Here is a 14,633-nt window from a genome sequence, read left to right as displayed (position 1 = left end):
TGGTCAAAACGCTTATTGGAAAATACTGATGACTCCAACATCTTACTCTTACTGAATCTAGCTGAAGGATGGTCATGAAATTTCTTTAGAACAGGGATGGGGAACCTCTGACCCTGCAGAAGTTGATGGACTCCAAACATCCCTGACCATGTGGGCTTTCCAGCTTTCCATTGGCATCTACCTGGCCACTGTGAGAACAGGATGTTGGACTAGATGGGCCATGGGCCTGATCCAATGGGCCCTTCTCATCTTCACTGCCCATGCTGGCTGAGGCTGCTAGAAGCTGAAGTCCATCAACATCTCCATCCTTCATCATGACACATGATGGATGCTGTTACCTTGTTGAGTAATGCCTAGATGGGAGACCGCCTGAAAACCCCACATACTCTGCCTTGAATTCCCTTATGAAAGGTACAAATATACTTAAGTTTACTTGCTTAAGAAAAAAAACTTTGCCTTTATTTCTCCTTTACTTCTCTAATCAGGAAATTCCTGTATAAGCTACATCTGTGCACTTTAACGGGCTATCTACATATCTTATACCTATTTTGAGTAGAGAAGATTTGTGTGCCTACTTAATTCTTGACCCACTTAAGACCATAATAAGCAGAGCTTGCTGGATCAGGCCGATCGATGCCTCATCTTTGTTATTTTATATTAAATTTTTATCATTTTCCTTTAAACAGCTTTCCAAACAATACATTGATCAACATAAAACCCCTTTTTGCTCTGCTGAGCTTACGACTTCCCTCCTTCCCTCCAGCCGGTATCCCATATAAAATCCAATCATGCAATCTAGCTCTTTACTATATGTCTACAGGATTTACTTCAATCCTGCTAGTGTCTTTAAATTTTTACAATTATCACAGGCCAATGCCTCATCTAGTCCATCATCCTGTCCTCACAGTGGCCAACCAGATGCCTGTGGAAAGCCTGCAAAGTGAACATGAACACAGTGGCACTCTGCCCACCTGCAATTCCTAGCAATCAGGATTCAGAGGCTTGATGCCTCTGACAATGGAAGCAGAACATAGCCATCATGGCTGGCAGGTGCTGATAGCCTTACCCTCCATGAATCTGTCTAATAATCCCCTTTAAAAGCCATGCAAGTTGGTAGTCATCACTGCCTCCTTTTCTCCACTCCAAACTGCCCTCCTCACACCCTTTTTCCTGCAACCAACACTAGTTTTGGACCTTGCAGGGAGACAAACTGCATTGGGTGCACTTTGAAGCAAAGATACAGAGTTCAGTAATGAGTTACGCCCCTCTTCCTCACTCTGTTTCAATATTCAAAATCTCACCCAGTGTGCTTTCCTTTTTTCAAAACCAAGCCATCAGGACATTGTTAACTACACTGGGCGCAGCGCATAACACTTTGAGAAATGTTTCTGTGCCTCTGAAAGCAATGATTCTTGTGGGTTTGAAGAGCATAAATAGTAAATGGTGCGGCAGGAACAGCAATTAACTGGACAAGAGCTCAGGCATCTATTCATATTTTTTTGTTGCTGTGGCGGTCCAATGAAGGGAGCATCAAAGTGGTTAAAAGGGAAACCCCCAGTTGCTAGAAACTCTTTAGACATATGTATCTTTAGAAGTTCTAAAAATAGTGCACTCCTGGGGGGGTTGCACTCCTGAAACAGAGGGCAAAAGTGTACTAACCCGCTAGGTGTCCTGCCTTATTTTGTGCTGTCATGCATCCACTGACAAACGTCAGTTGCTTTCTTTTTGGACATGAGGAAAGGCCAAGCAGCAATTTATGGGAATGGCTGAGAGGGCGAGACAACGGCAGGTGGAAAAATATGACCACATGTTTTAGTACACCCGCGAGGCTCCATCCAGCAGCTTGCGCAAATGGGCACCTTCATGCGCGCAAGGGCCTCCTCATTCATAGCTAAAGGCAAATCCCATTGCATGCTAGAGCAGGGCCATGGCGTTCATTCTGATAATGTTTCCATTTCAGTTGTCTAGTGGACAGCATGTCCCTAGAAGATGTAAAAAATGTTTCCCCTCCAGCCAGCCCTTCCCTTACACTGGGAAGTCAGCCATGCAGTCTCCATAGCCCCTACCAGCCAGTGGTGTTCTCGTCAGCTCTGTACTTTGGGCAGGGAAATCAGAATGCAGGAAGACCGCACCAGTGGATTTTCTAGCTCACAGCCATGTGGGTTTGCCCTACACCTGATGCTAACTTAAATCCTGAAGCCTTAGACCAGGGTTTCCCAAACTTGGGTCTGCAGCTGTTGCCGGACTACAAATCCCATCATCCCTAGCTAGCAGAACCAGTAGTAAGGGAGGCTGGGAATTGTAGTCCAAAAACAGCTGGAGAAATCCTGCCTCAGACTCCAAACAGTGGGCGTAAGTTTCTCCTCCTCCTCCTTCTTGCCACTGTGACAGAAGAGATAAAAGCAGGTATGCTTCAGCCACCTGGCATCTGCTTCTGGAGGCAGAATGAATCTGCTGAATCAGCAACCAGGTGACTCAGTGGCCTTGTTCAAGTGCAACAATGGGCTACTGTTCAGCGTTGCATGAGTGAGCCTCGCAACTCATGCGACGTGTGCTCCTGCTCCCCTCCTGTGGCGTGGTCATGAGGAGAGAGTTGAAGCTTTTGCTTCCAGTGGCAATTAACTTCAGTTACATTGGACCATAAACTGTGGTTAATCTTCCGACTGTTTATTAAAACAAGCCAGCTTCATAAATCACAGCTTGAAGACGAGATTGTTTATGTAAACCATAGTTAAGACTGGTGGTGGTGGAGAACCTTTCCCAGCTTGAGGGCTTCATTCCCTTCTAGGCAACTTACCAAGTGACACATGCCTGGAGCAATAATTGTTAACTTACTCTCACATCCCTCTCTATCCTCCGTCCAGGCAAACAAGAAGCACATCAGAGTTTAAAGACACCTTCTAGACAGAAGTAAGAACTCAGCCTCTCTGAGGTCTCACAATACTTCATTCTTGCGTTATTTCTGGAACTTATCCATCCATTTCTGTTAGTTACTTCAGGCAGAATGAAAAGTATCAGTAGTGTGTGTGTGTGTGTGTGTGTGTGTGTGTGTGTGTGAATCCACATGATTGAACAAAGTTTATTTTTACAGCTACACACATACAATTGTATGGGAAAGGTGCTAAAATTACCTTATGTACACAGGACTTTGCGTTCAGGAAAAAGAGCTCAACTGTGGTTTTGTCCTTCAGAAAGGAAATGCTTTCAATGTAAAACCTAAAATAAAGAAGGAGAAAGTGACTTTATATTACAATACTTCCAGCTGTAAAAGAATGGCAATCTGCTGGTTTGTGCTATAGTAATGAGAACACCAGATTAGGGTGATGCTTCGATTGACTTTATGGAATAATCATGAGAGTGCTGTTGCACTAAAGTCCTGCTTTCGGGATTCCCTAGGCATCCGGTTGGCCACTGTGAAAACAGGATGCTGTTTTCAATGGACCACTGGTCTGATCTAGCAGGCTTTTCTTCCATTTTTATGTTCTTATGGTTACTCAAATACAGTGAAAGAGGGCCTGGTGCCTGAAGCCAGCTCCCTACAGAGTACATCCCTTGAGGATCCTGCCATCTATCATTCTGTGGACATGATCAAACCAGCATAGATGTCGCTGAGACAGGAGTGTAAATATGCTGGGATTGTTATGGGTGTTTTAATATTGCTGTTACTATTGCTGTATATATGGGATGTTGTCCACAGAGAGCTGAGAACTCAGATGTCAAAGCAGAGCCATCACATAAGAAGTTTCTTATCGCCATAAAATGAACAATGCAAGTCAGAACCACAGACAGACAAGGGGGTGATAAACTTATTTCCTGTGTTCTTCCTTTGTGGGATATGCTCTCATTATGCTGAAGAGCATGAGATGTTCATTATTAAGTTGCCTCTTCAGACCATTGCTATTTTAAAGAATATTTCATTAGCTGAAATGTAAAGGAGATAATACCAAGCCAATGTGTGGTATGTTTAGCACAGAAGGCTACTTTAATTATTTGCGAGTTCGTTGCCTTAGATCCCAAGATAAGTTAACTTAAGGTTTGTGGGAGGAAAGTTCTCTGTCGTCCCCCCCCCCCCAGCATTGAAAAGTCTCTCCAAAGGATTGGGGGCCATGCCTGAACAATGTGGGAAGCAGCAGAGGTACTGCTGGGGGAGAGGAAATATCACCCCAAATTGGGCAGATTTTTCTCAGTTTAACCTATCCCACAGAGTTGTTATGAGAAGGAAATGGGGAGGTATGTGGGAAGAAACGTATCCTGGCCTTGGAAAAAGGGCATGATGCACACATAATAAAACAATGCAGTGTAAGAAGAGTCAGCTAAAAACTAAGAAATTAATGAGTGGGTGATTCGATTTATAGAAGCGAGAATTGGAGGCCTTGTGCAGGTAGGGATACAGAACATTTGCAGTCCTGCAAGATATTCATTGAAGGAAGGGTTCTCTTTAAAATCTGCATTGTGTATGTGAGTGAGAGTGTATATATAGCACATTTTGAGTCATCTTACTGAGGTTTAAATAAAGAATTTAAAACGTGATGCAGCATGTTCTGTTAGGAAGTGATAGGCAAGTGTCACAAAGTTGCTCACACAAATGACACCACACACAAAAACCCACAGGAACCAACTGGCTATAACCCTGCTGTCTGTGTGTTGAAAATTAACTCACTGCACACAGGCACACTCAGAATGGCAGCCTTACTTTGCCTGGTGCTTCTAAGTAATCATTACTCACCTGACAGCAAAAAACAAAGTCGCTGGACCAGGTTTCTTGGGCAGATCATGATCCAGAACTCTGTGATCTAACTGTAGCCAGATATTCTGACCCCTGGAGGAACAAAAAAGAAGCACCCCCCCCCCAAAAAAAACAGGGTTAGAGACAGGAAAAAGAAACGAAACAGGTTAGGTTCAGAACAATAGAGGATGTATTTCAAAGGTATAATAATCTGCACATGCCACCCCTCCCCCACTTTACTGGTTTTTAAACAAACCCTGAATTTTAAATTTAATTTGAAGCAACTTTTACAAATATATAGTGCTTTGTATTGCTCTAACCACTACTGTTTTAACCACCAAACCCCATGCTGATTGTTGGGGTTGTTGTTGTTGGTTAGGACAGCATGCAGTGCACACAAACTCATCCAAACACAAACAATCCATACTGTATATTATATATACCAGAATGTGGGTCATTATCAAAGGAGTCACCTGCCACTTCACCATCCCCAGTTCCTCTGCATTAAGAAATCAAGCATGACAGCAGGAAAAGGCCAATTGTTCTAAGCAACCATCATCTATACCTCCCACAGCCAACGTGGCTTCTAACAGATTTGCAATAGAATCTGTGCAGAAGGAATAGCACTGCAGACAGGAAGGACTCATTTGCAAGCAAAATGTATTATTAACCATCAGGTCACTGCCCATAGAGGGTCTGAGTCACTAAGCCCTTGCCACAAGCACAGTTTGCCCTGTGGATTTTCCAGGAGAGAAAGTGGTGTCGTCCATCCACCATGTGGACTGCGTTAGAAAACAGAGAGAAAGTTCTAATTGAAAAGGGCTCGATTGCCCTCTGGTGGTTGCTAAATTCATACACAAAATGCAACTAAATGGAGAGTCACATTGACATGAGCTTTCAAGCTCCCTATAACTTGTCAAAGAAAAAAGCTGCTTTGTGTTGTAAGGATAACACTACGGCCAGCCCAAGACATTTTGCTGCCTGAGGCAAAGAAGAAGATGGTGCCTCCACTTAGGTCCTTGTACAGAAGCTGGCTGAATTAGAAACTGAATCTGGTGATGAGATAATGTAACTGAGGGTAACAGGCTGGTGTAAGGGGTGCATAAAAGGTCATGAATCACCCACAGCTCCGTCTTCTAACTGAGAGGAACAATCAAGGGCTGCAGCCACTGCACCACAGCATATGCCATCTGAGGCGATTGCCTCATGCTGCCTAATGGTAGGGCTGGCCCTGGATACCAGTCATTTCTGTAAAACCTAAGAAGCAATTTTTGCAAAATCACCGGGTGGAAATGCTACTGGGTAGGAGGCTGGAAGCGGGAAAAATATCACCACAGAAACAGCCTGTCCCCCCAAAAAAACAGAGCACCTGAAAATAGAATCCCAAAAAGTATTTATAAAAAGAAAGCATTTTCCGATAGTGGAAAAGACAAAAGACATATATACAGAGACAAATAAAAATCCCCCCACCCTCCGCCTCTATTTTCCAGGAAGGCTTTCCCAAGTGTGAAGTGTTCTTCCAAAAATATACTGATGACAACACAGAAATCTTCAGGGAGATTTAACAAGGGTGATAACATGCGAAGCCCAGCACTCGTGTAACAGAAAGCATAAGCTCACATGTTAGCAAAAGGGTAGGAGCGCAACTTTCTGAGATGGGTGTTTAACCCTTTCCCTGATCACTGTTTCCCTGCTCCAAATTGCCCCTCACATCACTTCCCCCCCACTACAAATTTCCACCTCTTATACTACCATTTGTCCCGACAAAGTACCTAAGAAGTGCAGCTGTAAGACTTCTAAAACAGGTGAATAATATAGACTTCTGCACCCACAGGAGGAATATCTGATGCTGCCTTTCTAGATACATTTTGAAGCTACACAACGGCAACACAAGAGTAACTGTGTAATAAAAGCTTTATTTCCTTACATATATGCACTCCAGGTTTTGTTTGGTTTTTACTCCATTTAAGGAGCCTTCACACATCTGACAATTCATGATAAACCATTTTTTTTTTAAAAAAAACTAATGTAAAAACAAAGAAAGACGCTGCAGTACCATTATCACATTGTAAAAGCATGCCTTAAAAGCAAAAATAAAAAAAAATAGCTGGCTGAAAAAAGCAGACAGAAGGGAGATCAGTCTAGTAGTGAAAAGGCCATGGTGCTGTGTCCCTACCCACTGTATTTCAGCAAGCTGGGGCGAGACAGCAGGACTTCCCTCAATGAACTAAGCACACATGCAGGGTTATGTTACATAGGAGAAAGCAATTCCAAATATACCCTTGTCCAGTAGCAATCAGTATTGTTGGACTTCAACTCCCATAATCCCTGGCTGCATTTGACAGGAGCTGCAGTTCAATGACAACAGCAGCAGGAGGGCACCATTCGGCTACCTGTACCCTAGTCCCAAATAATGTACTGCATGATGGCAATTTCAGCTGGTGTTTTAGAAGACGGTCCCAACTATTTACCAAAGTTTGGAGGAAGTAATGACTGTGGTTTTTCAAAGTATTTTTTGGCCTATGGACAATTTCTCTGTGCAGTGCCTTTTTCACTGGAGTTAATATTTGTTCTGCATGTGGTTGGATTCTGCTTTAACTCATGAGTCTGTTGGTGGCCTCCTGCTACAGAAAACTTGCACATTGGGTTATTTTCTTGGCCAGTCCCCAGAAGTCAGTTAATTGTGGAAATGAAACAGACACTGGCAAAGCAAAGGCGCAGAAAATGGAAAGCTATTATTGGCTACATTATTACCCAACAATTACAAAATCTTTTTTTGAAGAAGCCAATCATCATTCTTTGGCAACTAGTTCAAAAAAAGTGGTTTACAAAATGCCTGCGTAAACTTACGTATCATCTATGAATGTTATCCCAAAATACTCCTTTTCTTTGAGGTTGAAATGGGAAGCCACCAGATCCAACAATTCCCGTGACAAGAGCTTGGGCTATTGAAGAGAATGATATGAATTAGATGGCATTCTTGCATCCTGTACATAACAAGCTATATTTGAAACCGGCCTATAGTCAAGCGAATCTTACAGGTCATGGAACCTTTGTTTTTTGCTTTTACCCCCAACAGCTCTCTGTGCAAACAGAAAATGTGTGTTAAGACCACCTCCCCTTCTTGTACAAACATATCTGCTTCTGCATGATTATTTTTAATGTTTGTTGTAGACCAACTGAAATCAATGGACCTTTAGGGTGACAAAGTGATTTTTTTTATTGTGATGATACAATATACATTATATCAACAAACCTTATTACCTATGTTACGAATTCTCGTCTATCTCGTCTATTATGGGTGATGGTCAAAATCAGAGAGATTCTTAGGATGTTGCCATACACCAGACTATCAGGCTATTTCTCCATCTAGTCCAGTACTGACTGCTCTGACTTGTAACAACTCTCCAGGGTCTCTGAAGAGCCATAAGCTCAGTGGTACTCTACTACATCTGCCTTGGATGCAGAAGGTCTCAGGTCAATCCCTAGCATCTCCAGGTAGGGCTGGGAGAGACTGCTGTCTGAAACCCTGGAGAGCCATTGCCAGTCAGGGTAGACAATATTGAGCTAGAGGGATGAACGGTCTGACTTGGCATCAGCTTCCGATGTTCCTATGGCAACAATGAGCTTGTGTAGAAACATCTGGCTTTTGTGTGGCTGGACAGTTGTTGCTCCACTCACTTTTTGCCTTTGGCCGCACCCACCACTGACTTATAGCTCCTTGAAAGCTGCTCATGAGGCAATGCAACCCTCACCAGAAAAGAGCTTCTCCCACTAACTTAAAGACTAAAATCCATACAGATCATGTACCTACCTTTAAAATATCAAAGCATCATTATCTTCATCATCAAGCAGTGGCTAATGTGAAACTGGCAGTGTGATCTTATATGTATGTGTACTCAGAAGTAACTGCCACCAAATTCAATGAGACTTACTACCAGGTAAATGTATACAGGTTGCAAGTTACAGCACAATGCTCACCTGGCTGAGGTAGGTATTTGGCCCCCACACAGCTGGGCTTTTCAGCTAGTGCATCCCCAGCTTTTAAAACGCGAGTACCCTCTTGGAGCCATTGATAGAGACCACTGAACTGGAGAGGCTGGTATAAAGCAGTACTGAAATGATATAATTATGCCAGAAATACAGGTGTCTCACCTGAACCAGCAGCTCCAACTTCCTGTCATCCAGAAGCTGTACCTGACAGTGCCTCCCTTCTGTCATCTGCAAAGTGAGAGAAGCATAATTAGAAGTAGAATGGACTCTCCGCATTTCAAATAATTGGAATAACTGTCCTTCAGGTACTGCTAAGGTACCTATACCAGACATGGGGAATCTCTGGTTCATGGGCTAAATTAAGTCTACCACGGTCCTAGTTTGGTCCACTGGACTGCTATTCTCCAGCCACACCTGTCATTATGCAGTATTTTCATCTGTTTACTCTGTTATTTTGTCACCAGTGAAGGACCACCTGAAAGATTTTCAAAGCACACTCTCAGGCATTCCACTGAGTTAGTTTTGGTGGTTTGGATGACTTATGAAATGTTTAAATCTTTTTCATCCAAGAACCATTCCTGACTAAAATAAAGCAAGGTGTTTCCTAAACAAGAATCAGTACAGCCTACACTGCACAGTATATGTTGATGTTCTCCTGAAATGCGAGACTTACTTCCAAGTAATAAAAATTTACCATTGGAGTCTGACTTCCCTAACATTTCCAACATGAACTTCCATCATAAAATCAAAAAGACTTTATTAACCAAACCTGCTACCTTAGGCACTTACTTGGGAGTAAGTCCCATTCTGTTTCAAGGAAACTAAGAACACTGCCTTATCACAGGTCAGATTACTTCATCTGTCTAGTATTGGCAGTAGCTCTCCGGGATCCTGAGAATGGTCTTACCACCTGCTACCTGATATTTTTACACTATCTTCTCTCCCATAACCACTGGGTAAAAATATATGTGATCTGGCTGCCCATCTCTTAATACACTTAATATGCAGAGATGGTGAACCTGTGGCCCTATAGATGATGTTGGATTCATACCCCCACCAGCCTGAAAATTGTCATGGATGATTGGAATTGTAGTCCAGCAACATCTGGAGGTCCACTGGTCCACCATACCTGCTGTAGTGAGATGGATCTACAGCCTTTGTTGGGTTGGTAGACGTGTTTTTAAGTTCAACGCCCTAATTTCTAGAAGGACTCCGTTAACCGAAGATTTGAAGGGGAAATCTTAGACTATCTAAAACTCAGCACTATGTTTTAATCATAGCTGGCTGTGTTGTGAGCTGGTAGATTAAGGAAGGGTCCCAGAAGACATACATGTGCTGGTTGCTACAATGGGTGACTGAGGAACTTTGTAAGGTCAAAAGAAAATGGAACAAAACACACCGTAACTCCTTTTCACTTCCTCCCGCTCTGATGGAGAACAAAGGTTCTTTCAACGTTTACAAGACCAAAATAGTACATGACACAAAATGTTAAAAGTTCAATTTTCTGTCAAGTCAAAACATTAGTGGCTACGGATTCCATGTGTCGAATGCCACAATAATTGAAGAATGTTTTATTCCAAAGTGACTGTCAGGAAAAGTTGGGGGGGAAAGAACAAACTCTCCACAATGTAAGCTCGGTTTCCCTTCTGAAACCTCAGAAATTTGGAATAAAACCTGCAGGATATTTATGCTACTCCTCCACAGGAGCAGCATCCTCTTGATGCACAAAAACATGCTGTTAGAGGCAATATTTTTAGATCCCACCGTGTCATCAAGTTATATGTGTCACCAAGTTATACACCCAACAAATTTAGATGCTATATAAACAGGAAGCCTTTTTCTTTTTTTTACCAAAAAAAGAGAGCGCCTAATTTAGGAAGTGAAAAAGCAGGGACAAACTATCTTTCTAAATACAGAATAATTTTGTAGCAAGGAGGTCTTTAACGAAAGGTATTTCCAAACTTGATTTGTTCTTTGCCTAGAACCGAGATTTTATTTCCTCTAAGACGAAACACATTTGTTTTGGCAAGTAACACCTGTCACCCTCCTCTCCTCTTCTATTGCAGGATTGTATTTTAAAGTTGCAAAAGTAGATGCATTTTTTAAAAGAAAGGGATAAAAAAACAACCCCAAGTATGGGTACTTTCATTTTCAATCCATCAGCAGAATCTCAGGTTGTTAGTAGCAACCTATCAGCAGCTCCCCTCCCCCTAAAAAAAAAGTGAATGTATCTGCACCTGCAATTTGAGAACAACTTTTAAAACCCCATGGCTTTTAAATAATCTGTTTCAGAGGTCTTACCACCTTTAGATATGATACAACCAGACACAGGGCCTTTTTGATAGCGGCACCTTAGTTGTGAAATACTTTCCCTAGTTGCACTTGACCAGTACCAATTTAACTAGCTTTCGGTGACCAGTTTTATTTGCCAGACCTTTCAATAGATGATCAGTTTTATTTGAGCTGTTCTTTTTCTGTTGTTTTTGACATTTTTAATCATTTATTGTTCTATTTAAATTTAATTGTTACATTTATTTTAAATTGCTTGTTCTCTTGGGAACTTATGTCAAAAGGTAGAAAATGCTGCGCCTTGAATAAGACTTTTTCCAGATTAAGAAAGCTGTAAAAGTTTGGCTCAGACCTACATCTTGTGTGTCTGTGCATATTTAGTTACTTTAACATAGTTTCAAGACTTTAGTATGACTGAAAGCAGATACCAAAATGCATGAGCTAGTTTTGTTGGAATTATTTCCAATATAGCTCAAAAGGTTTATAGGTTTGAAGGGAGGATTTTATATATATTTGATTTAAATTTCCAAAAGATGATAATATGATCCTTTCCTTTTTAAAATATCCAGAAGGAATCTCCCCCATTCCTCCAGCCTTTTTAGCTAAACTAGCTAAGCTTCTTGTGGAATGTCTCTCTGATTTAAGAGTGGTTTATCTCATATTAGCTTAATCCTGTTACCAGATGAATGAACATAAACCTTGATTAATTCACTCTTAATTGAAAAGGAAAAGTGTCTGTGTAGAGTTGTGCAACTGTTACAAAACTGGATTAAACCTCAGTATCTCATTATAGTTGATTCACATAACCAAAATTCTACCACTTCCCAATGGCAGAATGCAGAGGGGAGGGGAATATAAGAAGCCAAATTTTAATCAGGAGGTCTTGAATACAAAGGAAAGGACCTGTCAGTTCATGTTATAAAGTAATGAATAAAACAAATTTGTTCTCAAAGTCGCTAACTAGCTTGAATCCCATGCGGCTAATTGACAAGGGGAGGGAATGCAAATTTGCCCATTTCTGCCCCAAGACAGTTAATTTTTCAAATATTGATTGAAGAAAACCTGCAATGTAAAGTTTGAGTTCCAATGGACTGAAAATGCAGATCAGTCAAAACAGGTGGATTGAGATCAATACTATACTCCCAACCTACCCTGGTGTGAATCGGCAGAGTTAAAGTGAGGCCCAAAGTATGTGTTGTTATAAGCAGTGCATGCCTCCTCTTCCTCTCATTACGTACCAGTAACATAAGGAAGCCATTTACCATGCTATCACTGCACTCAGCATTTCCTAAGCCTATCAGCGTCCAGTAGGAGTCAGGCCCACCATACAGCAATGTTTCAGGTCCACCTAGGTCCTACAGTCCAGGGTAAGCTAAGTTCAAGTTCTAGAGCAGCCTTTTTCAACCTGTAGGTCCCCAGATGTTGTTGCACTACAACTCCCATCACCCCTAGCTAGCAAGGCCAGAGCTCAGGGATGATGGGAGTTGTAGTCCAACAACATCTGGGGACCTACTGGTTCAGAACCGCTGTTCTAGAGGAAGGAGTCAAAGACTCCAAAGGCAGATAATGTAACCAAAGGAAGGCAAGAAGTCAAGTTCCCAAGAGCTACCAAAAGTAGCATAATTCTGGAAAGAGCCTGGGTTTCAATGGAGAGCAGTACCAGAGAAGGGAGTAGTCCCTCTGTCAGGTATTCTTCTTCAACAAAACCAGTAGTGGATGGCATGATGGAACAGGTTTGTTTACCTGACCCCCTGGCAAATGAGTCACTGCTGCTTGCCAGGAGGGGCAGGAGAGGCAGCAGGGAGGGCAGTGTGGTGTAAACCAACTGAGAGGAGTACTGGGTCGTCTCCACTGACGTGTTTGCACAACGAGTCATAACAGAACGGAAACAAATGGACCCAGTTTCACTGGTGGTCTTAATTCACCTCCTGGCAGCATCACAGAATCATCAACTACTAAGCACATCAAAACTGTATACGGTGATAAATGTTTCGGAATATTTTTGGAGATCTAATAAAAATGATTTTTTTTAAAAAAAAAAGTTGAAGTGTTGAGTCTCAGAAGGATCGGGAATGGATGTAGATGGTGCACTGATGGAGATGTGTAGGAGGACGAAACAAAGACCACACCAACTTGCAAGCCCCGTTCGTAACTTGGTGGCTGTGGGAACTGGATGCAATGGCAGGGGTGGGAGGGTATGCAGAAAGCAAGACAGGAAATCAGGTAGGGAAGCAGAAAGATATGGGTTGGGGAGGGAGACTGGTAGCGGTTGTGCTTATGGTCACAACCAGGTCAGAAAGAACTAGTGGATTTCCAAGCATGGGGCCCCATAGTGTAACATGGGAGAGGGCTGCTACTTCTTCACTAAGCAACCCCAAGCGGCTGACCAGATGGGGAACTAGCGCAAAGCTTAAGGGGCTCAAACCCAGCCAATGCCGACACCTACAAAATCGGATGGAGAAAAAGAAGACTAAACTGCCTGGGACCTGAAGACTGGCAAAAGGAGGAGTAAGCTGGCTGCAAGAAATAAAGTCGAGGTGGTCTTCTGCTGGACCCGATCGTTGTTCTCTCAGGGCAAGCAGCAATCTATGAAAAGCATCTGCAGCTTAACGCCTTTTGGCTGATGTTTCCATCGTCGTTTCGGCTGCGCAGTGTTAACTTTGGCAGGGTCTCAGTGCTACTTTGGGACAGTTTCAAAACTATTCAGAGAAAGCTTAGTTTTGATTCTAGTGCAGTATTTTTCGGTCTATGTATAGAAGGGTTTGTTTTTAACAACAACAAAAAAAGAGGGGAGGGAGGGAAAACTGCTTGGCTCCTGCAGAGCATCAACTGACTTTCATATAATCTCCACCAGCTGAGCCAGTAAAAAAAATAAAAAAATAAAAACTGGCATGGTCACAAGCGCAAAGCATTCCCCACCCTGAGAGAAGAAGGCACAGCGCCACTGCATATTCATCAGGGCTCTATGCAGACTGTATTCCCTGCCTTTGAAGAACACTCCCAGCCACCACGCACACAGACAGACACACCAAATTCCACACCAAGGTGACCCAAGTGTTGCGCCAAGGAAACCAAGTGCATATATTTGCTTAGTTCTGCAGAACTTTTATTCTGTTTCAAAGTACAAAGTTTTAAAAGGCTGCCATATTTTTTTTGGAAGGGCTCCATGAACTGTTGGGATTTGGAGTGATTTGACAGGTAGCTCTTTGGGGTGGAGGTAGAAGTCAGCCATAAACAAATTATAAAGAATTATGGAAGTAGGGTTCCCCCCCCCCTCAGCCGGAACTCACTGGAATTCAGTTCCAGCACCTCTCAAGTGGGCACACCATGGCCATTTTAAGAGAACAAGGAAGGTGTTCATGGTAAGTTCTGGCACCTCTTTTTCTAGAAAAATTGTACTGCATGTAAGGCACCAGCAACCCACCTCTCTAGCACTTTAGATTATTTCTCCTATTACACTGTTCTGTAGCCCCCACATATTTAAAACGCTCTGCCATCTGTCAGCTGGCACCATGGCTTCAACAGGCAAATATCTACTGCATGCCAATGAAGATGGAAGCATGGACATGGCAGATGACGTGGTAAGTAGAAGAGGGGAAAGGTTCTAAATGCTAGCAACAACAAC

General features: G+C 42.5%; 1 protein-coding gene across 10 annotated transcripts in view; it reads right to left on the bottom strand.

Annotated features, from left to right (window-relative positions):
- FRMD4B (FERM domain containing 4B) overlaps positions 1 to 14,633 on the bottom strand; it is a 243,354-nt gene that overhangs the window by 108,572 nt on the left and 120,149 nt on the right. For all 10 annotated transcript variants that reach the window (XR_014522917.1, XR_014522918.1, XR_014522919.1 and 7 more), the window contains 4 exons: positions 8,882 to 8,947; positions 7,577 to 7,671; positions 4,727 to 4,819; positions 3,132 to 3,216 (listed from right to left, as the gene is read on the bottom strand). Coding sequence is in view for 6 of the 10 variants with exons in the window: in XM_083491339.1 (XP_083347465.1) it covers positions 3,132 to 3,216; positions 4,727 to 4,819; positions 7,577 to 7,671; positions 8,882 to 8,947 (339 nt within the window). In the remaining 4 variants the exon portion in view is untranslated. The remainder of the gene's footprint in view (positions 1 to 3,131; positions 3,217 to 4,726; positions 4,820 to 7,576; positions 7,672 to 8,881; positions 8,948 to 14,633) is intronic.

Source organism: Podarcis liolepis (genome assembly GCF_965112155.1).
Source record: "Podarcis liolepis genome assembly, chromosome: 2".
Classification (NCBI taxonomy): domain Eukaryota; kingdom Metazoa; phylum Chordata; class Lepidosauria; order Squamata; family Lacertidae; genus Podarcis; species Podarcis liolepis.
This window is presented reverse-complemented; position numbering and strand designations above follow the sequence as displayed.